We start from the raw sequence: 24358 nt of genomic DNA, 5'->3' as shown, positions 1-24358 counted from the left end.
ACTTACATTTCATTACCCTATTTTATACAGACCTACATAGATGTTTAATTACTGATATGAATACACTACAACTTAGTGGTATGTACTCAAAAATAAGAACTCACAAAGTCTCGTCAAAAGCTCTACTTAACTATGCATCTCCTTTGTTCGTAGAAATTATTGTTTCTATTTGTTTTGTTGTTAGGGTCCAGTCCAGAGGTTCTCGGAACAAACGGGATTGGAGATTTCAACCATTTTTCGGCTAACTAAGAAACATAATTATGCATAGCCACATGGTACTTTTTGGTTCTTTGAAAAATGCTGTATTGTTAAATCATACCTTAAACATTGATGTTACTAATAAGTTTTTAGTTAATAAATAGACACCTCAAAGTGTAATAACTAATAGGTACCTGATCTGTGAGGTTATAATAATATATTAAATATATATATTGGTAAAAGGTGCAAAGGGAAAAAATCTTCCTCTTCATTTAAACGTTTGTTAGCATTAGTTCCTCTTTTCTGTTTGAAGTTAAAAAACTTAGGACATTCTTCCAATCTTCTCGTAGATCCCTTACTCTGTAACAACTGCTACTGATGATGATGACACGGGCTGCAAATTTACTCACTTACACGCGTTATCACAAAACCAAAAACATTTCGACACCGCTGATATCACTCAAATGTACATAGACAATAACTAAAGTTAAGCATACCCACTTAAAAATTTACAGGTTCCAAGTGGGGACAGTAAATTCGGCTCGCTCTAGATACAGGCAGGAAAGTTTTGCACTATTCGAAGCCCGGATATTTACAAATTTGTAAAAGTCCCAGGGAAGGCTGACTGTCGCCGGGATGTGCCAACAACTTTATTTCATTTCTCCTTCGTAACGTCAGCAAATCGTTGAGTTTAAAAGTGATTTTATGTTGCGCTGAAATTGTACCTTCGCCATCCGGGAATAAAATGTTGACGGATTTCTCGGATATCGTTTTTATATTGTATTTCTAAAGGAATCTAATTTTATTTTGACTTATTGTTTTGACTGCTTGAATCATTTAAGTTTACTCAAAACTTTACGAGATGTACGATGCTTCAAGCATAATTTGCCCGTATTGAATATTTGATTGATTGGGCCTGATAAATGATCTGTCATCAGATACAGTGAGGTCCACATAAACTTGTAAGTTATGATTTTTGTATCATTAACTATGTTCAAACAAGTTAACACGGACTCTTAGAAAAGGTTTACAGTATTTTAAAGCTAAATCTTTCCGTAAAGAAATTGGTAAAGGTCTCACGTTCAGTTCGAGTGACTTATCATTTTAAGAGCCCAGTTTTCCCGATTTCCTTTTAAGATAAACTTCTAAATTAATCGTTGATTAGACACAACAACCATAATTATAATAACGCGCCACTCTTCTTTGTTTACGATAAAAAATCCAATCTCCGAGCAGCAGCCGTTCAGGCTATCATTACGAGTACACAGACACCGGTTTCACGACCAAACTTTCAAAGTCGTCTGATAACCTCGGTCAATGTACTTTATACGTCATTTTATGACCCAAACTTTCGCGTTTACGTAATAGGACGCGAGAGGGGAAGGTACCGGCGGGGGGAGCGGCACGTTAGGCGAGGGTAGCAACCCTCGGATCGATTCAGCTGCGTCCCTACAGACTGCCCTGCGATAATGTCGAGATGCGTACCAGATGATGCTTTTGGATATATTTTTATTCGAACCCGCGGTTTGTCACGTACGGCGCTCCGACGAACAGTGGCAAAGGAAACATAAACCAAGGTGTAGCAGCGTAGAGCCCGGCCTCCGCTGTGAAGTACGAGCTCTATGTTCGCATTCCTATCCTTGTTGTCTTTTGACACCGATCAGCGATACTGCCCCACATGCTGAGAGCTTTTTGTGTTAAGTAATTTCAATTGTTTGCAAATTGAATGAGGATGACTCCACTACTTGTAACAAACGTTTTCTGTTCTTTGCTTCTTTGTCTAAAGTGAAATTGTTGGATATTACTGTTTTACCAATTTTTACTTCTTCGACTCTGAACTCTGAAGATAGTGGAATAATGTAAGATGAATTCCAATGAACAAAATTATACTTATTACTTAGTTACTAAATTCATGACCCGGAAGGTATCAAGTTGTTGATAACTTTAACCTCAATAAACATAACAGTTTTATCAAAAACAAAATATTATCAACTGCCCACTCAAACAATTTATCGCTCAGCATTTATCGTAGGTACGAAGACTTAAAAGTTTACAAGTATCAACATTTCACCTAGGAATGTCCCTAAATTTTAAAACCGCTAAGCTTTTAGTTCAATATCGTCACGAACTCTGATAACATCGTTCGTTATCATTTGTTTACAATCACTTACGTAGCTGATAGCGGGCCGCACTGTGTCACAAGTTTTAGGTAACTTTTACTCAATTAATGCGTCCTTTATAATTATTCTTTGACGAAAACAGCTGTGTCGGGTTCAGTGGCCGCTGGGCCGACACCCACGCGGCGAGCGAGCGAAACCAACATACGGAAAGGCCCAAGAAAGGACGAGACAGGAGAAGAATATTGGAGGAGTAAAGATGAAACAAAAAATGTTGCGTTTGGTGCGGAATAACAATAAGTAACGTGGTAACACCGACACCGACTAGGAAGTCGCCTATGTAACGTGCGTGATTTGTGCCGTAACTACAAACTACACGCTCGCCACACTCACCACACCACACACACAATGTCTGCTGTTTATTCATACAAATGTCTGTATGATCTCATGTTTCTATCAAAAGTCGCATAAGTATTTAATTAGTAAAGGAAAACCACATCTTAATGTGCAAATGATATCCTTAATTAGTGATGTTTGTGTAACGTCTTAGCCTGTAATTAATTACTTATGGTATTATTATTTAATACCAGCGTTATATTGCGTATTGCTGAAAGGCTATTAGCCTACGACTGCCCTACTGGGTATAATTAATTTAAAAGGACTTCAAAAAACGTCATTGATATTTTAATATTTTCATTAGATTAGGTTTAAAATAAAATTATAAATTGAAAAAGCATTCGGACTGTCGCGTTTGAAAGTGAATTCACATGTTTCATATTAGTAACATTAGTTAGAAGGCAGAAGCTTTTAGAGCTTGTCAAAGGATTTTCTACGAAAAATACAGACTACGAAAAATAGATGAAAGCCTGTGATTTTCATCCCGTCATTTGCGCCGGACAGACGAAAAATATGACGTTTTCACGTTGAAACTCACTGATCTCTCATTTCAAAAAGCACTATTTTAATCCATTTCAGTCCTTACTGCTTTGATTTAGCCTGGCTCGGGTTTAAAAATCCTCAAATAATATTTTCGGTTACTTGAAGTAATCTGACACACCTGACTCAGACTTTAACAAGCGTAGGTTATTATATCCATTAAGTAAATAGGACTGTCAGTGGGCCTCCGATTTTAACTAACTTACAGTAAGATTTTCGGAGACTTTTGTTACAACATGATTACTAACCAGTCGAAATAGTACAATTTTAAAATATTTTTATTAATACATAGTTGTTACTGTGTTATTGACGAATTTCAGCTTAAAGCCAGGATCGCTTTTAATCTAAACAAAATAAAATTACAGCAAAGAAACTTACTTCCTAAAAAATCTATTTTTCTGTGCAAAAGAATCGAGCTAGAATTTTCTCGCAAGCTTGCATCGTACCAATTCGTATGATAATGCAATACTGTAGAACTTTACACCTAGCGTCCTATCGTAAAGGTCCTTAGGTCTGCGACAAATAAAATGATACCCGCTGACCGCACCGGTTCCACGATATGTAGAAATTATTGGTTTCTAGTTTCCTTCACATATCTATACTATATAATATTATAGACCTGAAGAGTTTGTCTGTTTGTTTGAACACTTTTTATCTCAGGAACTACTGGTCAGATTTGAAGAATTCTTAGATAGCACATTTATCGAGGAAAGCTTTATATCATCACGCTACGACCAATAGGAGAAGAGTACCAGTATTAAAATGTTAAATGTTAATGTGAAAAATTTCACCCATTCTCTCTTATGTGACGCAAGCGAAGTTGCGCGGGTCGGCTAGTCTACTTATGCCTAGAAAGGGTGGGATTACATTACGTGGCGAGTTCAAAATTAATTGTTATTTATATGACGGGTTTAATGAATGCCTGTGCCAATAAATATATTTTTTAATTGCTCCTGTATAGTCTGTTTACTCGGTCTCAGCAGCCAGGCACTATTTCGTTCTTTAGTTCACTTCTGTATCATGTAGGTACTCTGTCTTTAGTTGTTAAAAACTTATTTTCTTTTTGTATGCGTATGTCTTACAGCAATATGTTGTTGTTATTTGTATAAAACCATCCTAATATTACCCACGCCTTACTTGGTTTATGTATAAGACAATAGTATACCCTAAAAACTAGTTGTCCGCACATTGTGACCCGGCTATTCTTCTACATCTATATTTTTCTATTCAAATAAGATTCACCCTTGCTCTCGAGTATCGTTCAACGAGCCCTTAAAAATATTGAGGGCTATTCTTTTAATATTTCCCTTTATGACCCTTAACAAAGGGCCCTCTGGTAGTCGATTAAGATAGCAGTACTTAAGACAAGCAGAAGGCCTTCGGGCAGCTTGAACAACTTTGCCAATAGGTGAACAACAAACCACACGGAAAAGGGAACCTTGTACCTACTTAATGCCAATTTTAAAAAGTCTATTTATATAATGACTAGCTTTTACCCGCGACTTCGTCCGCCACCTAAATTTTCTGGGAATGCGACATTTTTCAGGGGTAAAAAGTAGCCTATGTCCTTTCTCGGATATCAAAATATCTCCATACCGAATTTCATGCAAATTCGTTCAGTAGTTTAGGCGTGATTGAGTAACAGACAGACAGAGTACCTTTCGCATTTATAATATCAGTATGAATTTAAAGGGGCACGTACTCTTGAATAACTTCCTTGGGAATCAATAAATTTGTGTCCAAACTAATGATTTATTTTACTTAGAAATTGGACCAATTTTCTCAGTTTGTTCGAATACGAAACTAGGTCAGTTTTAATTAAGAAGTCAAAAGATGTGAATTACCTTTGTTGGACCAGAGAAGGTTCGTTGCAAAATGTAAGCCCCTGTTACCCTCAATAGATATCGATCATTACAACATTTTGTAAGAACATAAGCGAAACTTGAATATTGTCGACTTGCAATGAAAATTTATATATTAGTTCTAGCCGGGACCTAGAAATGCTTTCATTTTACTGTCCCTTTTTCTTTAGAGCGGAAAATGGTGTCCAGTAGTCTGACTACCTTATATTTGAATTTTAATCCGTTTTCAAAGCAGCGTCCTATACCGTCTACTTCCCCCGTGGGATACTAAAAAATGCGAATTTACAAACGTGAAGGGTTCTTTGAGAATTTTTTGTGCAGACGCTTTTTAGCAAACATTAAATCGTTCGTGTATTAATCGGTATTTCTAAAACCAATTTGGATGGTAAAACCGAATGTAATGAGTTCTTTAGCCACCCCTTGGTGCGGGGTTGCGTTCAAATCGTCGGCATTCTCCGTCCCCTGCCTTTAGTGCCAGTTGGTATCGTCGTGGTCACACGCCTCGCCGCCTAATCCGACTGCTATCATAAACAAAGAAATATTGGATTCCTTCGGTTATAACAGCAAATTTTATTCTTTTGAATTATATTTTTGACATTCAGAATAAATACCAGTGAGGTCAAATTGATGATGAAACGATAGTTGTTTGCAACTACTACTAAAACTATTAAAAAGGTAACGGAGTATTATGTATTTTCATAAAATCTGTGCGGAGTAGCTATCAATTATTTTTCATTAGATAACATCTTACATGGATAAGTCTCTAAGATTACTACGCTCAAAATTAGATAGCAGTAATGTCTTTGTACCTATTGCTATTCATAAATGATAAAGAGTCAAAGTTTGTACACCCATTCATTAAAAAGTATTCGGGAGTAAAAACTTAACAATCTTAATGAAAACATGAAAGGACATTAATTAATTAAGCACCGAAAGGAACAAGTAAATGAACATTCATTAAATTATCTACTTGTAGCACTAAGATCGTTTACAAATAAAAACAACTTAACTGCTCAGAGTCTTTGAGAAAACGCCGGCATTGAGGCAATTTAATTAGGAACATCTTCTGCTAAAGACAGCTATTGAAAGGATAGAAAGTCAAGGTGTTTGCGACGAAATTGATAAGGTGGCTACTTCTCCCCTATATTTTCTACAAACAGTTTTATTACACATTGATTAAACATTTATCAACTCAGAAAGTTGCAGGTTCGGTTATTAATTCTTAGTGAAGGATTTATGTTTCACCGGCGTTTCTAAGCATCGTTTTTAGTAAGGTACAGGACGGGTAAAACCCTGACCAAATAGAGAAGGCGAAAGACGATGATAAAATGTAGTGGCGTTTGTAAACTTGCATACAAAACGCGCACGTGTCTCCGTTTTACGTTTCTGATGGCTGCGTATTGACAAATGTGAGCAAAACAGTGTTATAATTTATTTATTGACGTTAAGAGCACTGCGCCCATCATTGTTTCCCCCAGGGAAAGATTTTGATATGCGTTCGGTGAGGCAACTCAAAGCGTGCCGCGCATTCGGATGTTGCGCGAACAACGGATGTTACCGACACCGCACATACATATACAAAAACCAACTTTAATACTACTTGGTTAAGGTTAAAATTAGAATAAAAAAACGCATCGTTTGTTGCTTGTCTTGCCTCAGTTGAACGATAACAATTCAATTTTTTATGGCCGAAATGACGTAGATTTTTTAATGATTACTATGGGACCTGTTAGACCTTTAAGTACCGTAAAACGGGGTGAATAGAATTCGCGGGGTGAATAGAAAAAAAATCAGGAAAGTTTTCAAGCCCAATGTTTGAGTACTCCTCGTTTAAGAATTTTGTTCAAATTTGAAATGATTACACGTCGATATTACTTCTCTGCGGTGTCATAATTGTTTAAATGTTTAAATTGATATTTATACCCAAAAAATTGCTTCAAAGTCAACCGTCCTCGAATGCCTTAATGGTCCATACATTTTTTTCAAAACTTTGGATTTAAAGTGGAATTTCTTTTCTAATGAGTTGTTTGGAGTGTTTATCTCTTTAGGTGTATATTTATCTATAAAGATACAATATTGTTAACTGAAAAAACGTTTTAAAACACAATTTTTCCATTCACCCCTTTGGTCGTTTCGATTCACCCCTATCGCTGGGTGAATAGAAATTGACCATTTTTTTAATGAAATATCGTAAAACTATGCATATTTTTCGACAAATATGGTTTTAACTCTTTCTTCATGGCGCCGGACATGATATAAAACAGCCTGACAATAAAAATAACAAGTTATTCGCTACAAATTTTTAGGACAAAGTTGAAAATTGTTTCTATTCACCCCGTTTTACGGTATGTACTACGTAGTGAACGGATGTCGACAAGTTTTGAATTCAGTCATGTAGAGAAGGCGTAGGGAACATTGCCCGTCCACTTATTGCCCAGAAGAATTCTTTTAGTGGTTTTGGTGGAGGCTTGGGTCTTGTCTATATTATAAAGATCTTCCAACCAAGGTGGGTGATTATTTTTGCGTGCTTTGCATTTGTATTATATATACTTCGATGATTATTCACTGGCTAAAGTTTAATGAAGTGATGACTCATAATAATTCTCGCAAAACCGCTTGGTGTCTTGTAGGTTTATGCTGTATTATATCTGGTGCACTGGAACAAAAAAGTATATTTTATTTGACTAAAACAAGGATTAATTAAGTTTACCTGTAGGGTGGGGTAAATTAAAATGTCCGTATGTATGTATCCGTATAGATTTCAATACTCACAACTTATGGCATTATTATGAGAGTTTAAAGGCGTACGATTGAAGCCTCGAAAACACCACGGGACAAGGATAAACGGGAATATTAAAGAGCTGTGAACTAAAATCAAACAAATATATTTTCATATTTGGAGAAAAGTAAAGTTTTTAGAAAAAGCAGATTGTATTGGAAAGATTTTATAGGGCTTCAAAATTTGCACGTCGACTGCAACTTGATAATAATTGCGTGCAAACGTAGTAATTCATTCAAAACGAGGCGAAGTCAAACAACTTACGAACTGTCGATATTTCCACCCACTTCACATAAATTAGCCTCCAGTTTTAGTTTGCATGTTTGAACAGTTTAATTTAAAGCAAAGCAGCCTGGGTATGGAGTGATTGATAATATTTTCTCTCTTTCATTAATAAACAAACATTTATCAAAGTTTATCAAGGATCTTTATAATTTCGAAGCTTGGTATGAGCTGATTGATCGAAAGAAACTATATTTAAAAGCTTTTTGTGTAATAAAAAGACGGTGATAAGGTTCTATCTATACTAATATTATAAAGCTGAAGAGTTTGTTTGTTTGTTTGATTGTTTGTTTGTTTGTTTGAACGCGCTAATCTCAGGAACTACTGGTCCGATTTGAAAAATTATTTCAGTGTTAGTTAGCCCATTTATCGAGGAAGGCTATAGGCTATATATCATCACGCTACGACCAATAGGAGCAGAGTACTAGTAAAAAATGTTACTAAAACGGGGAAAATTCTCTCTTATGTGACGCAAGCGAAGTTGCGCGGGTCAGCTAGTGAAATATAAAAACATAAGTATTATACGTTTATAGAATGTGAGTGAATACATTCAATGGACTGAAATGTATCACAAGTAATTACATTTAAACACATCATTTTCGCAAAGAAGCTTACTGAAATATCTTTTAAGATTGTCAAAGTTAATAAAACCACGGGCACAATTTCCCAGTAACTTTATGTTGTTAAGGTTTCTAAGTCACAAATCGGAGCATTGAAGCGATTTCAACAACTTGGTGAGTTGGAACAATGTTGGTTAAGTACAATGGTCGGGGCGTGAACTATTGTACTCCAGATGTAATGCGAAATCTTTGTCCGTTTTATTGTATTAAGCTTGAGGAAAAGTATGAAGATTAGCCACTGATCAAAGGCACAAACTCTTTGCTCACTTGAGGCGGTGAAATGACAATCGACGTAGAAATGCTTTTTAAAAGATACTTGGTTTAAGTAGGTTACTGAATAATTAAGGTGCGTAACAAAAATTAAATACGTTTATTTCAAGAGCGCCATACGGCGACTACGGCGCCCAAAAACAATGATATTTTCAGTACAAACAGATTTATGACAGATCCAGTCCGTGCTTATTTGCTGCGGTACTTCAATGCAGTACTTATCTAATGTCCTAATAATAATAAGTTAATTTGGCAGCAAAAGTTATTTGAATCATGTGTTTGCTCGTTTTTTACAACTTCTTTTCTCATTACTTAGCCCGTTTCCTTTTTGAACAAAATTATTAAAAAAATATCTAAAATTTTACTAACATAAAACGCGACCTTTTTAGTGTTAACATCGACGATCAGCTGATTGTACGGCGCGCACTTGTTCTTTGTCCGGACTCTCGTGTCATAATAACACCGGTTAACTAACTCCCAAACCGGTTCCTGCCGTCCGAAGATAAACGTAAAAAAATAATAAATGATTCAGGAGCACGGTAGTGAGCGCCAAAGTCTACAAAAAAGGACGAACGGGCCCAGTCGCACGTGGTTTAATTACCTTCACGAACATTTCGATCCACTTTTAAATTCGCATCCCGTAAGAACTTAATGAAGTTTCGTAGTATTTTTTTTGTTGGCGCTTCTACGGTTCTGTAGCCTAAGGTATTATTTCACTTCGCTCGAACCGTGTCTGCGTTTGGCGTCGATGTTAATTGAAACGCTATTATCTGCTGGTTCCTATCACGATCAGATGTTTTCTTTAATCAAATGCGCCTTTCAAATGGAAATAGGATTCAGATATCAGTAATACCGCAAGTATTTCCCATTGTGTAAGCTGCAGGTCACAGCAATCCCCTATTCTCATTGTAAAGTAATTGAATGAGGGATTTTTTTTAATGTTTCGAACCGACACTTTGCCTACTTAGTATGTGAAAACATGTGATAAATTTCATAGAATCTAAGTAAGGTAAGTACATATTTTTTCACTTACGTTACGTACGTTACAGGGAATATTGAAAGAACGCAGATTTACCAAGCACGAACTCGCACCTCCCTTTTTTCTACACCCGATTTTAATGTAACGCTGCAGGCGCGCCACAAAAACGTAATTTAGAATGCTGGTAATACTTTTCGGTAGGGGTTGCCAGTGGCGGACGTTTTTTAATAAAAAAAATATTATAGCTCTCATATATTGAGTGGGTGATTATAAGGTCCGCCGTTTGCGGACTGCCTGTACGTTCGTTTATGTGTTAGGCAAAAATATATTCAAGAATCTTTTATTTTTGCAATAAATTGTTGTGGAATGGAAGGACCCACCACTAATACCTACGATAACTTCTATTCATTGTAATACTTATTTGGAAATTCGGAGTACTTCTTTCGGTTAAACCTTACTTCAATTTAATTTGTAGATATTTAAGAAATAGAGTGAAGACAACCTTTTTCGGGCGCAATACGGTTCAAAATAGCTCGTTCAGAAAAAGTCAGTACCCCAAAATATTTAAGGGGTGGTGGTATTGTGGAAAAGAAGGGAGAATACGCTTCCTGCACGGCATTCACGATAATACCGAATTCCGCGAACAAATTCTTAGACATATTGTCAATATTGCATAGTTTTGCACCGAGTTTCTTACAGAATTTTCAACGTAATAACTTCATTAAGATGTTGAAGTATTCAACACTTCGGTTTAGGAACTATGTTGTTATACTAAGACTGCTGGAGTAAATACTTGCCGCGTCAAATATCTACGAAAACATTTTGTAATGTTCCATGATGGGTAGAAAGAGAGGGAAGACGGTTAGTTGAGACACAAACATACATGTTATCAGATGAAACGTTCACCCTGTCGAATTCTATGAGGGCACGTAACGATGTGGTCGATGTGGTGGCTATGTTTAAAGGGATGTAGATTCGAATCTTAGTAAAATTAGTATGAGCTTATTATGCAGAAGGCCAGAAATCTTCTTTTGTGGTGCAACTTGGGATTTGAGAAAAGCATAATGTCTGGTGTTCCTCGGTGATGATAATAGTGGAGATGAACTTTTTAATAGTTTCGGGAATTACAAAAATATTCACCACAATTTTCTTTGCCATATAAAAAAAAATACAATGTACCAAAATACATCTTCCTTACATTTTGTGATCACAAGTAGATATTAATTGGAATTGTTCTAAATGATCACCAAGCTGACGGCTATTGGTCATATACAAACCTGACCACAGGAATCCTTGCAATCGGATCAGCCATTATGTTAAACATATACACACATATATTTGATACGGCGCCATTTGGAAAGAATCTTGTAATTTATAGAGGGTTTTTGGTGACGCCCCCCGGCACCCCAAGCGAGAATAATTAATGTCCTCAGTTGGAGCCTTCTGTATAAACATTTTGTACCTTATGTCTTTTGAAATAAAGTCGATATTTATAGAACAGTGTTAGTAGAGTAAAATTTAGTATGGTGGACAAACGAGAGCGACAATGTGCATCTGTCGACTCTCCTGTATGTAGTTATATCTTATTTTATTTACAGTTGAACAAAAATGATCTTTACAATTTAAGTTCTGACTGAGTTGTTATTTACTTTATAAAGAAACGAGAAATAAATACAGATTTAAAATCTATTTAACTGGGCTACTACAATTACTTAAGTACTTTTACAGTTCCAAATTGGCAGTTATTAATTTCTAACCCAGTGCTCCTTGAATACTCAAATCATCTATAAAGGCCCATTTACACCGTCCAAGTTTATTACCTGTTGCATACTATATAATAGCAACAAACTGCAACAATCAGCATCAACTGTGCTTTGTGTGTCGTGTAAATAGGGTCTAATTTACAACTGTCACCGGGTATTTTTTTTATTTAAGGCAAATGAAAGTTTGAATTCAAAGTTTTTCAACCGCAATATTAAAAAAAAATATTTAATGAGGTTCGTTGGTTCACTGTTTTGCCCATAGATGTCGTCGTTGTGTAAGGCTTAGAGAGTTTAGGTAATAGATGGCGTTAAAGTCAAAGACGTTTTTCTTGATGCTTATTTTCTCTTATGCTGGCTTTATAAATTCATAAAATGAAAATCTAAAAATATTTTAATTACAAATGCATTAAAATACATTTTTTCAATATAATATTGTAGATTCTTGTATTGCTTTAAGAATGACACCCGAACGTGTTATTTTTTCTTGGTTATCCTTCCTTTTGCTGCGTCCATGGGGTATTTTGAGGTACCCTTAGCGATTTTTATGAATAACTTTTAACGTAAATGACAATCTAATTTCCTTTTTTATAGCTATCCAAATTATAAGCGAATTTATTACATCATCCCAGTTAATTTATTCCCTTACACATTTTATAGGTAGGTACGAGATTTTTAAATATGGCGGAACTACATAGTATGCTTAAAAAGAAATAATATAATTTCCTGTATGTATCAAAAGGTGCTTTACCTACTCGGTGTCGAACACAACCGGTGTGATTAAAGTGTGGGGAAGCCTGGGGAAGCCCTTGGGGTTATAAACTGAAGCCCCCTAACCATACCATGCTGCGTTGGCTATTGTTATGTTAAGCTTTCTCCCTATTTTGTATACAATGCCTATTGAGTAGTTGAACTCAGAAGGGACAAATATATTTTTTGTAGTAAAATACCTAATTATTTGTATTTCGGTTACGTTTGAATTTGTTTTTTTTTAAACTTTGAATTTTGACACACCTAACGAATATGTAGATAGTAACTTAATTAAGCAAACTTCTGCAAATCATAAAAAATGTTGATGCATGAGCAATGAAGGAATGTAGGTATTCACACAAAACATTGTAGGCATTGCAATTAGTACCTACATTATAATAAGCTAAGTTCATACATCAATAGGCACCATGCGCCTAGGTATCTACAAACTTTGTGAAAGGACAAAAAGGTGGGGTGAAATGACGGGCTAGTATTTTTCTTGCTCTATCTCGATCATGGTTTCCTGTACGATAGAGAGAGAGCACGAGTGGCAATAATAATAATCGCGCGAAATCTAATTTCGTCCCTCGCGCCCTTTCGAGCCGTTCTTGGCAACCGGTTTTGTTTGTGGAACGGCCGTAAAACGAACCGACCAATCAGGAAGCGCGATTCGCAGCGGGCGTACCATTGGCGACGGGTGATAGAGAGCGTTGCAGTGCGGGGCCGCAAGGGCGACTCAGGGGTGGGGCGCGGGGTGGTGCGGGGAATGGGTGCGGCGCGCCGGTAGCGCGCGCACATTACACAGTCGCAGTCGTGTCTCGCCATTCGAAAAGAAGGTTATTGTTACAATGACACGGGCACCGGACTATCGATAAAGTGTGTTTGTATGTCGTTTTCGTCGATAATAAGTGTTGTGTTTACTTTCACCCGTGCGAATGTCTCGATCCTCACCTTTTCGTTTGTTTTTTCTTTTAATCATTGCCGCATGGGACGGCGCTTACGTTTCAGTTAACCTTTTATTTTGAAACGATGGAACGTTGTTCTTATGGTTTTTACACCAAAAGGTATTTTATGTTATTTATTTAATTTATGATTGCGATCTGGTGTGGGTGAGTGCGTCGTGTGTGGCTATAGAAGGAGATCTCGCCATCGCAGCGAATTAAGAAGTGGAGCTATAAATTGTGCCAATACCTACTTGCGAATAAAGTTGAGTCCGGCTCGTTACGCGTACAACTCTAGTGGAGGAGAAAGGGTACCACTCGTGCCATCTATTGTCAACTGATGTACAATTGTAAAATTTGTCAATATTGATCGATAAACATGTTTTGATGAATTTAAAGAGTGGTTTAGAATTTAGTAGTGGATCTTATGTAGGAATTTGGTAGTTATTATTATTGCAACGCTTCGGGGAAATGCCGACATTGTGAGGCCCTCGCACTCGAGGGTCGATAGCCGAGGGGGGGAGGGCGCCGTCTGTCTGCGCACATGCAGAACCGGTTCGCGCTCCAACTCCCCTAGTGGGCTTTTATGATCTCTTTCTTTATCATGCCACACGCGTTCGCATAACGCTCTCTCGCTCGCACGTTTTCATTATTTTTTGCTTCCCCTTGTGAAATTATTCCAGACGGACCGTTTTTATTTAGGTGTCTGTCCCTTAAATAGGTGTATAGCTTTATAGCTGTAGCACTGGTGGTAAGTAATTTGAAAGAAACACGTGGCATGGCTGTTGTCAATAATAACAAAATTTATCTAATCGTGCATTTTGTACTGTGTGGGCTACCAACTATTAACAGATTTGTTAAACTTTGTTGTTTGAATAATATTATAATGCACAGTCTGATCTGCCCACAAATACTTCATACAAGGCTACAGAGACCGTTTCTGCTAGTTGCACAAACTTTTATGCCGGCTAGAAAACTTTGTTTAGGACCAAACTTCGTCAAATATCTTTTACAAAGTAGCGCAGTCTTTTTTGAGTTATGTAGATCCTCAGCACACGTAATATAAATATTTCGAAAATGACTATTTGGATGACATCATATGGGCTAAAAGCAAATTAGGCTGGCTAAAAGCAAATTCGGTACCTACCTAGGTGTATGTAGGTAAATCAGCGGACTTAGATATAATATTAGATCTGTCACCCTTTTATTTAATGCACGTATCTCTAAATCAGGCATAATATCACTATCAGTCTTTATGAACATAAGATAACTTTTTAGGTGGTTACTTCTCGTAGAATGGGTGTTAACAAATTTTAGATTTCACGGTAAACTTGCTAGATAGATGAATGATTTTTTTATGTTCTTCTCACGACATACGAATTCTATGATTATTTAAATAATTGATTACGTGAAGTAAAATTACACGCACACTATGATATAAAAGTTCATGGTATTTGTAACTAGAGACCGGTACCGCGGTGGCGGCGATTCCCAACAACTACAAAGTTGTGTGGATAAACCGGAGCCAGGAGGTTTTATGTGACTGTTATGCCATTCGATATAATTGCCTTGAAATCCGTTAAGTTTTACAAGCTACGAAGTCGATAATTAGCAAAACTCACCTACTAGGACAAAACTTGCGAATTAGACGCTCTTGATACAGGTGTTTTACAATTAAAGCTTTATGATACGCTGTTATGTTTATTTTAAGAGGATTCATTACTCTTTACTTTGAAAAGAAAATGAAGACGATTTATTTAGTCAACAATATTCCTAAAAAAATGCTGTAAGTAGACCTAAATAGGCACTATCGTCAAACATCCCGCGATCTTGTATCTATCCGTCTATAAATATCTATTGCTAATAATAAATTACGTATTAACATGACTTGAGCATTATCTGCCGTTGAAAGTATCATGCAAATTAAGATATAAGTTAGCTTATAGCTTCGTTACTCTGTTGCATAAATAATTCATTAGACATTTATCATAAGATACCTACGTTATTATTAGTTTATGATTCAATCATTCACGTAGGGTCAGCCCACTGCCCCTTCCGTTGGCTATGTAGTTTACGGCAATCAGTCGTGGTTTTCTAGTTTACCTTCTTTGTCACGATGTAAATGGAATAGCGTAATCGTCATTGCCAGGTTCTTAGAAATTTGCTATTATGGCTGATTCATGTTAACACTGCACATACCCTACGACAAAGTACAAGTTAACAGCATTTTAAATAGCTGGGTACCTAACCATCTGGAATCTGTACGGTTCATTGCTCAGGGTGGTTTTTGCATCAAGTATGTACTCCCCATAATCATGTTACATGGGGTTTTCGATCCCACCTAACTTTTATATCAAGAAAGCAGCCTCCAATCTTTCATTTCAACGATCAGACGGTCTTCTGTTCTTTAAGTTATTTTAAATGTAAGCTGCTTTAGTTATTATTGCGAAATTTTGCGTGTACTCCAAAACCCTTTGGCAACGATATTTTTCACATCTGTAAGCTTCCCCACGAAGTACGGAGTTACTCACACACACCCACCTTTGTTAATAAGCGCCTCACCCCTTAATGACGAAAAAAATTAAACCCTCCGAAAACAGAAAATGAGGCAATGTTTCTTTGGCGCCATTTATCCAATACCTATCAGCATGTTGTCTGTAAATAAATTGCCAAACGTGTTTATTTATCAAATTGATGTCCAAGATAGTATAGTAAGCATATGTACGATAAACGGTAATCTGTCGTTGATGTATTATCGCTAATGTCAAGGTAGATATTCATAGAAATAGTATTTTTTCTAAAGAAATAAAATGCTCATTAAGGTAGGATGTTGGTCCGAGATGTATTATTCCTCCATTCCTTTTCGACTCCCGTAAATATTCACTATTAGTTACCTGAAACCCTCAGCTTTGTTGTGAATCGGTCTTTTTCGATAAGGCAACAGGTCTTATCGTGATCTTTTAAAGATTATCGTCAAAATTTTAACAGGAACTTGAGAGTAGGTCCAAAGTCTTTTCGGTGGCTTCGACCATTGTTTGCACTAATTCGGTGGGAGAAAATATAATAAGTAAGGTTAATCTCGCTATATTTGATACCCGGATCCGAGAAAAAGCTTTTTGTTCGAACCGAAAGATTTTTCGACGATTTTAAGCCCGTTCTGGTCTTCACTTTCTTGAGCCTTGAGTCCCCAAAAAGGCCTATCCTTATTTATAGCGCATACGTCATCCAAGTCCCAACTGGTCTCTTCCGGACGTATGGGAGAGATGGACCTAAATAATATGCTCGATCCAAACAATGTTGTTAATTACTTTACTTATAGACGTATCAAATAGATGGACGAATAACATTTATAGCTCTGATTAATTTTTGATATCCTTGGAAAAGTTGCTTCTGCCGTTAGATATGCAGACCGGCTGATCACTAGATTTTGTTTTTATTATAACTAGCTGTTTTGTTAGCAAACAAAAAATGATGACGCAAAATAGGAAAACACCCAAACTCCAAAAAAGTAAAAAAAAAAAAATATTTTGACGAAATATCTGTAGACTGTGGTGTCGATATGAGATTGCTTATTTTATTTCTTTGAAATGACACGAACTACAATAGAGATTGTATTCGTTGTTAACAAAAAGTACGCTAACGTCCAAGGGTTCCACCATGACCACCATCATGCATACAATGAACGGCCATAGGAATGATTGCAGTGGACTTCACGAAGCCCTACATTTTTCCCGGAGAAATAATAGGAATATTAACTACTTCCCCGTCAAAATATTCAGTCAGCGTTATCGACCTGTATTAAAGGTTAATTAATACCTATACTATTAAAGGCTTTTAAATCCCAAAAAATATTAAAAATGGGCCTCCCCATATGAGATTAAAACTTTTAACGGCGAAATGTGGGTGCAACCAACATGGGGTATGTTGGTTGCACGTTGCACCCACATTTCGCCGTTTGCTTAACCGGGTACGATATTTTAGAAAATGACTTCGCCAATCAAATCCAACATACAAATAATAATATGACAGTTATCCTAATTGGCTTATGTTACTCCAAGCTCTGTTATTTTACTCACCTTGTCCCTACCTACCTGTTGCGATCACAGAAATGTATTGACACATAGCGTAACCAGAAAGCTGATGAAATAAGTTTCTGGATCACTATATAGTCCCTAAAATATGAGGGCTTAAGGTAACTCTTCTGAGAATCAAGTAATTTCCTAAATATCTACGTGAGCTGATCGTCAGCTTTTCATCAATACCTACCTAATCGCAGCCGACTATTACTTTTACCGTCATGAGGCCTTAATAATAGGAGCTTAACTTAAGCTATATTGTTTAAATCTATAGGCTACTGTTTGTTTTATGAAACAATCATCTATTTAAAACAAGACTTCGGTAGCTTTGCCCGTTGTCAAATTTACGTTCTGATCTTTCGCCACAAAGAGCGAATAATGTTATCTAAATGTCAATGCAATTTATTTGATTGATTTTGATTTATGAGTGTACCGCCTACTAGTTTAGTTGGTGCCATACGAAACCGCAAATCGAGCCACCGGTAATAACGGTTGGCTAAAAAGTTCTATGTTTATCCAATTACTACGAATATGAGTAAAAACTTCTGTGTTTGATTGGGACTGTACATTCTGGCTACATTTTCTTTTATTTATAACAACATGCCTGAGATATTGTAGCTGCTAGCTATGTAGTATGTGTAAGATTTTATGCAAGGTATATGAAATACACCTGCTTTTAGTAGTTGACGTTGTAAGCCCTATGTAATAGGGGCGATTGTCATATATCTGGGATGTTATCAAGCTCCTTGAAACGATGTAGTCCATCAAACACAGCCCGACTCGAGACTTCAGACTCGAACGGATCCTCGTGATTAGAGGTCGCTTTAACAAAGCTTTTGTCATTAACCTCTCTTGTAAGACAATGATATTAAATTAACAAGTCCGGCTCTCCAATACTCGTAGGTTTATTACAAGTATATTAGTATACCCATGAGCATAATAGCGTTCATTAAGGAGCTGGGATGCAGGATAGGTACGGCGCTGATCAACAGTTACTTACCATGAACTAGCTACAATAGTTAATATGTAGAAAAGTCGTTGTATACTAGATTAAATAATAATAACAATCAGTCTTGTCCAAAGAGGTAGAATGTCCGGCCTACCTGTGTAGTTTTTTTTTTTTATAATAATACGTTTTTATAAGCAAGCTCTGGCAGTTGCGTTTTATTATTGCTATCGTATAATTTGACAAAATATTGTCAGTCGTTGACATTATTGACAGTAATGACATTAAAGCAGATAGGCTCGAAAGTCAAAATTGTGATAGTGAGTTGTTGCTATTATTGTTTTCAATGGTGATTACACTTGCTACGTAAGTTATATACTATGACAAATTAATCGACAATTACGATATGTAAAAGCCCTAGAAATATTACAACATTCCGTGATTACTTGTATAAGTTCTCACCCAAACACCTTGCATTTGTAGAATAAACTTCAATACAAAGTATTGTCGTAGATTATTAGGTTCATTTGCGGGCAGATGTAGTTGTGATCATTACTTAAGGTTTAACACGTTCATAAGTATATATATATATTCTACTATTTCATTCCGTGTAGTTAAAAACTGAAATCAAATAAGTGCAACCGCGACGGGTTTCGATAAGAATACACTTTTGGAATAATTTGACATGGAAGGACTGTGTTACAAATTATATAAGACTAGGCCTCGATACCATAGATACTAAATAAAGGCCTAACCACAATCGAAAAGTTCTTATTCTATTTTAAAATCCCTGCTATGTTTTGCTTGTGTGGTAAACTTTTGTTTCTGTTAACAATGTCTTACTAACAAAGTTAAATATTCCATAGAGACTGTTAGCAACAGTTATATGATGTAACTATTCCTTGTTTGCAGGTCTGAAATCCTAGACAATATACAAAAGAAGAAAGATCAGGAGAAGGAACCACAGAGTCCGAGCTTTCAACAGCAGCTCGTGAAACCTGTAGAGAAGTCCCATCACACGTCTGATGTGCCAAATGTCAATGTTCCTGTAACACAGCATGTCCCAGCACAGCAGCTGCTGTCTCCCACGCATGGCCTGGGCCAACCTGCGCAAGCTAAAGAAGACCCCAAAGACAAGACAATAAAAGTCGCCAACTCCACCACTATAACTCTCATAGAGAACTGTAATTTAAACGGGGAGAAGGATAAGGACAATTACCACAAAAATTATTTCACTTTAGAGCCCAAAAACGACAAAAAAGATGACTGCAATAAAAACAGTATAACTATAACTAAAACTGTTCCAAAGCAGTCACCTGGAAGCAGTCAGGGGGATAAAGGGAAGGGGCAGATAAAACCGGCAAAGAGACCTCTACAGTACTTGGAGACTCTTGCTGAGAAAGCAGGGATAACTTTCGAAGATAAATACGAAGCGGCGAATACGCTATTGGCATTAGATAAACAGAACAATCCGAGGCGACTGCCTGAACTAAAACAGCCAAAGTCTGAGCCAGACAACCACAGCCAACAGGAAGAGTATAGGTATAGGAATCAGAAAGAGGAAGATGATAAGTTGCAGGTAAATTATGTTATTTAATGGTATTTTACTATAGTGTTTACACCTATGCACAGTCAGTTGGTGCTTTTTTATTTTACAATCTGTAGTTGCAACAAATTGCTAATTATTATAAACCACAGGTAATAATTTTACTGTGAAAAGTTATTGCAAGTACATAGTACTAGTTATTGACATAATTAATGTGATTATCCTTATTACCACTTTGTATTCTATGTCAATTAGTGTGTCCTGTTAAAGTACAGTATTTCTCTAGATATACACATTAAAGGCATTATTTTTACAAATATGTTTATAGTTTTAAACCAGTTTGTATATAACAAAAAACTGTTTTATAGGTTTAAGTTTCAGATTAAATGCCGTAAGTTATACAATCATTAGAGATTTTAATACATTTTTCACATCATATTAATCTAAAATACGTTATTCCCAGATACAACAACAAATAATCCAGCAACAGCAGCACCAGCAGCTACAACAACAGCAACAACAACTGCAGCAACAACAGCTGCATCAACTACAACAACAGCAATTACAGCTGCAGCAGCAGGCAATCCAGCAGGCATTGCAGCGACAAAACCAACAAGCTGTGCAACAACACATTAAGAACCAACAAGACCAGCAGGAATTGGTAAGATATTAAAGTTTCTTTATTTTTGGTTTAGTAATTTTATACATATTCATAAAAAGATGTAATGCATAATTATTATTATGAAGTTTGTAAAATACCACACATATTTAAAGTTGTCATTAGCAAAATAATAACTAATAAATAAGTCATTTGTGACCTTTATGGATTATTGTTATTGCCATTATTGCATTTTGGTAACAAAAAATGTCCTCCATGGCTTGAAATTAAGAAAGGCATTATATTTCCATTTCATTAACACATATGTATTTTTGTTCTAGCTGCAAAAGCAATTCCAGCAACAACAACAGCAGCAGCAGCAGCAACAGCAGCAGCAAGTGCAGCAACAGCAGCAGCAGCAACAACAACAACAACAACAGCAACAACAACAACAACAACAGCAGCAGCAACAACAACAACAGCAGCAGCAGCAGCAACAGCAGCAACAACAAAAGCCTGAGCTCTTGCAGGTTACTCAACAACCTGAAAATCAACAGCAAAAGTTCTTACAGGTTGGCATACTTTTGTTATATAGCTTTCATTAAATGCAGTCATTTAAAATAAGGATCGAAAACAAGTGACATCTTCCTTTCTTTAAGATAAATATTGGTCAGCTTACAATGTCTATCCTTCTTTGAAAAGCAATGTCATACAAAAAAAAAATAGGTATCTGTAATTTGCTTAAAATCTAAGGTCCAGCGCAGACGGCACACTTTTTGTGCGATCGAGTCTGTGTACTAATGTGGTAAAGTCTATTAAAAACTTAAACTTACCGTATTTTGTTTTTTCTTTAGACTCATACATGTCCAAACAAGAGCGGAATAAACAATACAGCGCATTTCATCCCACATTTTTCTTTTTAAATGTCTATCATGATATTCTGCAGACTCGATCGCACACAAAAAGTGTGCCGTCTGCGCTGCACCTAATACATAAAATTCTCGCGTCACAGTTTTCGTTGCCGTACTCCTCCGAAACGGCTTGACCGATTCTCATGAAATTTTGTGAGCATATTAAGTGACTGAGATTCGGCCAACATCTATTTTTCATAACCCTAAGTGACACTATTTTATTTTAAATTTTTATGGCACAACAACGTTTGCCGGGTCAGCTAGTTTGATATAATAATCCACACCAACTACCAAGGATTGCATTCTTTATAAACACGCAGCATGGCGTCGATGTACGCTACTAGTACCTTAAGACCATATGCTGAACCAAAGTAAAAGTGTCCTCGCCAATCAATACCGTCTATACAAACCTTTCAAAAGGCAGAATACAAAGGTTTCTTTTAAAAATACGTCGTTTTTCTCACAACGCCCCTGTTCCATTACTTGTCGAGGCACGTTATTAAATTATTTACAATCGTTGTACGGCATTATGACTGTCTTTAAGAAATTGTTTCCATTCATATGTGAATCTCGTGACTTTAGTTTATAATAGAATTGTACCCAGTTATTGCAGCGTTTCTCAATGCACTGGTATTAATATTGATATTTTTATTAACGTCTTTTATAGTAATTTGTATTTTACAAATGGGTATATTATTAGGTAGGTTTGTTTATTACATAAAATGTATAATTCTGCTTGTTATTGTGTGGAAAAAAATAACTTAATGTCTTCATCTAAATGCAAATAATATGTTTTCTTAACCTATCGTAATTATGCGGAACGATGTCCCCCGATTGAATGTCTACGCGCGGGATATATTGAGCCGCAGAGTATTTTTTTCGCCGGGAATCGTGCAGATCTGCTTCCTAGCAATTAGCGTACATGGATCAGATCTGCTACTAAGCATACGAAAGGGTAATGAAAGCAGAAAACATGACTGCAATGAGAGCATGAGTTACGAAATCCGTTCGAAAATTCGGTGCGTTACTGGAAAATCTTCTCATACTGCTATGCTTGATAAAGTTTTGCTTTTCTTAACTAGGTTATGTTTAGTAATGTCTCTCTCTTACTAACTGGTACAGATCACGATATTTGTAAACTAACACCGCAAATCACAAGACCGAACTAAAAAAAACACTCTGAACGCTAATACAAGCCGGTAAAAACCCCTATCATAATGTTCGATTCCCACGCGAAAGTTTATAATGTATTGTTATATTAACATGGTCGTATTGTTGGTACAGCAGTTCAACGTCCCTGGCTTCGGCGAGATAAACCTCAGCTTCCTGGCGTCGCCTCAGAGCAACGTCAACTTGCTGTTCGACAAAAATCAGAAGAGCGGCATGAGCGGGGAGATCAAACCACAACAAGTAAGTTTAATAACAATATTACACTCTTTTTCTCTTACCCCCGGTTTCTGAGTACATTTAGCGGTAGTTTACCTATTTAATAGCGTTTTTATTCATATGAGTTTTAACGCTATTGAATAGATAAACTAACGCTAAATGTACCTCAGAAATCGGGGATTACTAATAAACGTGGTGTAAGCTCTGATTAGTAATGCAGTGTTTTGTCACTTTCAGTTAATTTTGAAAACTGTTGACAATAACTAATCAGAGCGACTTTTATTAGTAAGACAGACAGTTACATATTGCTTAAATAATCTCCGGCCGTTATTCCATATCCGCCGTTTAAAGGTTCTGCTAGGCTGAATTGGACTCAAAACTTAGATAATGGCATAGTCGCTTGCGTATTCCATAGAAAAAAATGCCGTGCACATAAGCGTTGTTGTACCTCCCTTAGAACATAGTTTATATGTCTTCGGCCGGCTAACGTAAACGTCGGAAAAAGGGAAGCCTAAAAGGGAAAGTACAAGATTCACAAATAGCGTACACTCAGTTTATCTTAAAAATAAATAAGGCAGCGAGCGTAATTCCATTTAAGTGCTATGCGCACGCGCAAAAGCCCATGAAAAAGGTCTTGCTACTAAGATTAGTTCGTCTCAAACCCTTTTAAAGCTCCTCCCGACATTAAAACTTGGGGACTGAGACATAATCCCTATTTTAAATCTACCATTCTTGCCACGTCTTTTTCGGACCATTGTTATATGCATTTAGAATAATTACTACTTAAAGCGGAACGTCAGAGATTGTTATATTACTGTGCATCTAGTTGTATACGAGTTTCACATAAAACAATGAAATGAAAGTAAACCGCGCCGGCATCGCTGTGTAAAGTTACGATATTGTACTGTCCACCGTCAGCCGTCAAATAAGTGGTAGAAAATGACACGTGTTCGTTTATTGATAACTGTAATTACGCCAAACGTCGTCTGCTTCGAAGGAATTCCCGTAGTAAATCGTTATGGATTTTTTTAAATCGGTGGCTTCAAATTCCCCTTGCTATATAAGTACTCCTCACAAATATCGTGTAATATTTCGGATTATATTTATATCTAAACTAGCGTTCTATGATTTTATTCCGTTAATGCCTTTTGTTGGAATTTGAATTCTGGCAATCCTATACAGTCTCGTTAATTACAAACACATCAAAAAATATATCCAATTTTGTGTGGTTGTTTAAAAATTCTACGCGTACGTACATTTTGAAGATTCATTTTTATTTATAATACTTAGATAAATAACGCCAAAATTTCTGAACAGATTTTAATAAAATTCGGTACTCTAAAAGCTTGTAACCTGGATTAACCCATGGTATTTTTGCACCAGTAAATCTTTTCACGCGGA

General features: G+C 36.4%; 1 protein-coding gene across 27 annotated transcripts in view; it reads left to right on the top strand.

Annotated features, from left to right (window-relative positions):
* The first annotated feature begins 13339 nt into the window (after nucleotides 1-13339).
* The window catches only part of LOC142986087 (uncharacterized), a 39570-nt gene continuing 28551 nt past the window's right edge, over nucleotides 13340-24358 (top strand). For 16 of the 27 annotated variants that reach the window (XM_076134310.1, XM_076134306.1, XM_076134312.1 and 13 more), the window contains exons 1-5: nucleotides 13340-13617; nucleotides 19429-20095; nucleotides 20526-20723; nucleotides 21002-21232; nucleotides 22856-22981. In XM_076134310.1, coding sequence (XP_075990425.1) covers nucleotides 13583-13617; nucleotides 19429-20095; nucleotides 20526-20723; nucleotides 21002-21232; nucleotides 22856-22981 — 1257 coding nt within the window. In that variant the 5' untranslated portion in view covers nucleotides 13340-13582. Of the gene's footprint in view, nucleotides 13618-18847; nucleotides 18883-19428; nucleotides 20096-20525; nucleotides 20724-21001; nucleotides 21233-22855; nucleotides 22982-24358 lie in introns of those variants that run through there. The other 11 variants (XM_076134323.1, XM_076134322.1, XM_076134324.1 and 8 more) reach the window with 2 other exon arrangements.

The sequence above is a fragment of the Anticarsia gemmatalis genome, chromosome Z (genome assembly GCF_050436995.1).
Source record: "Anticarsia gemmatalis isolate Benzon Research Colony breed Stoneville strain chromosome Z, ilAntGemm2 primary, whole genome shotgun sequence".
Taxonomy (NCBI): domain Eukaryota; kingdom Metazoa; phylum Arthropoda; class Insecta; order Lepidoptera; family Erebidae; genus Anticarsia; species Anticarsia gemmatalis.
The sequence above is the reverse complement of the archived record's forward strand: the minus strand, read 5'-3'. Positions and strand labels throughout refer to the sequence as shown.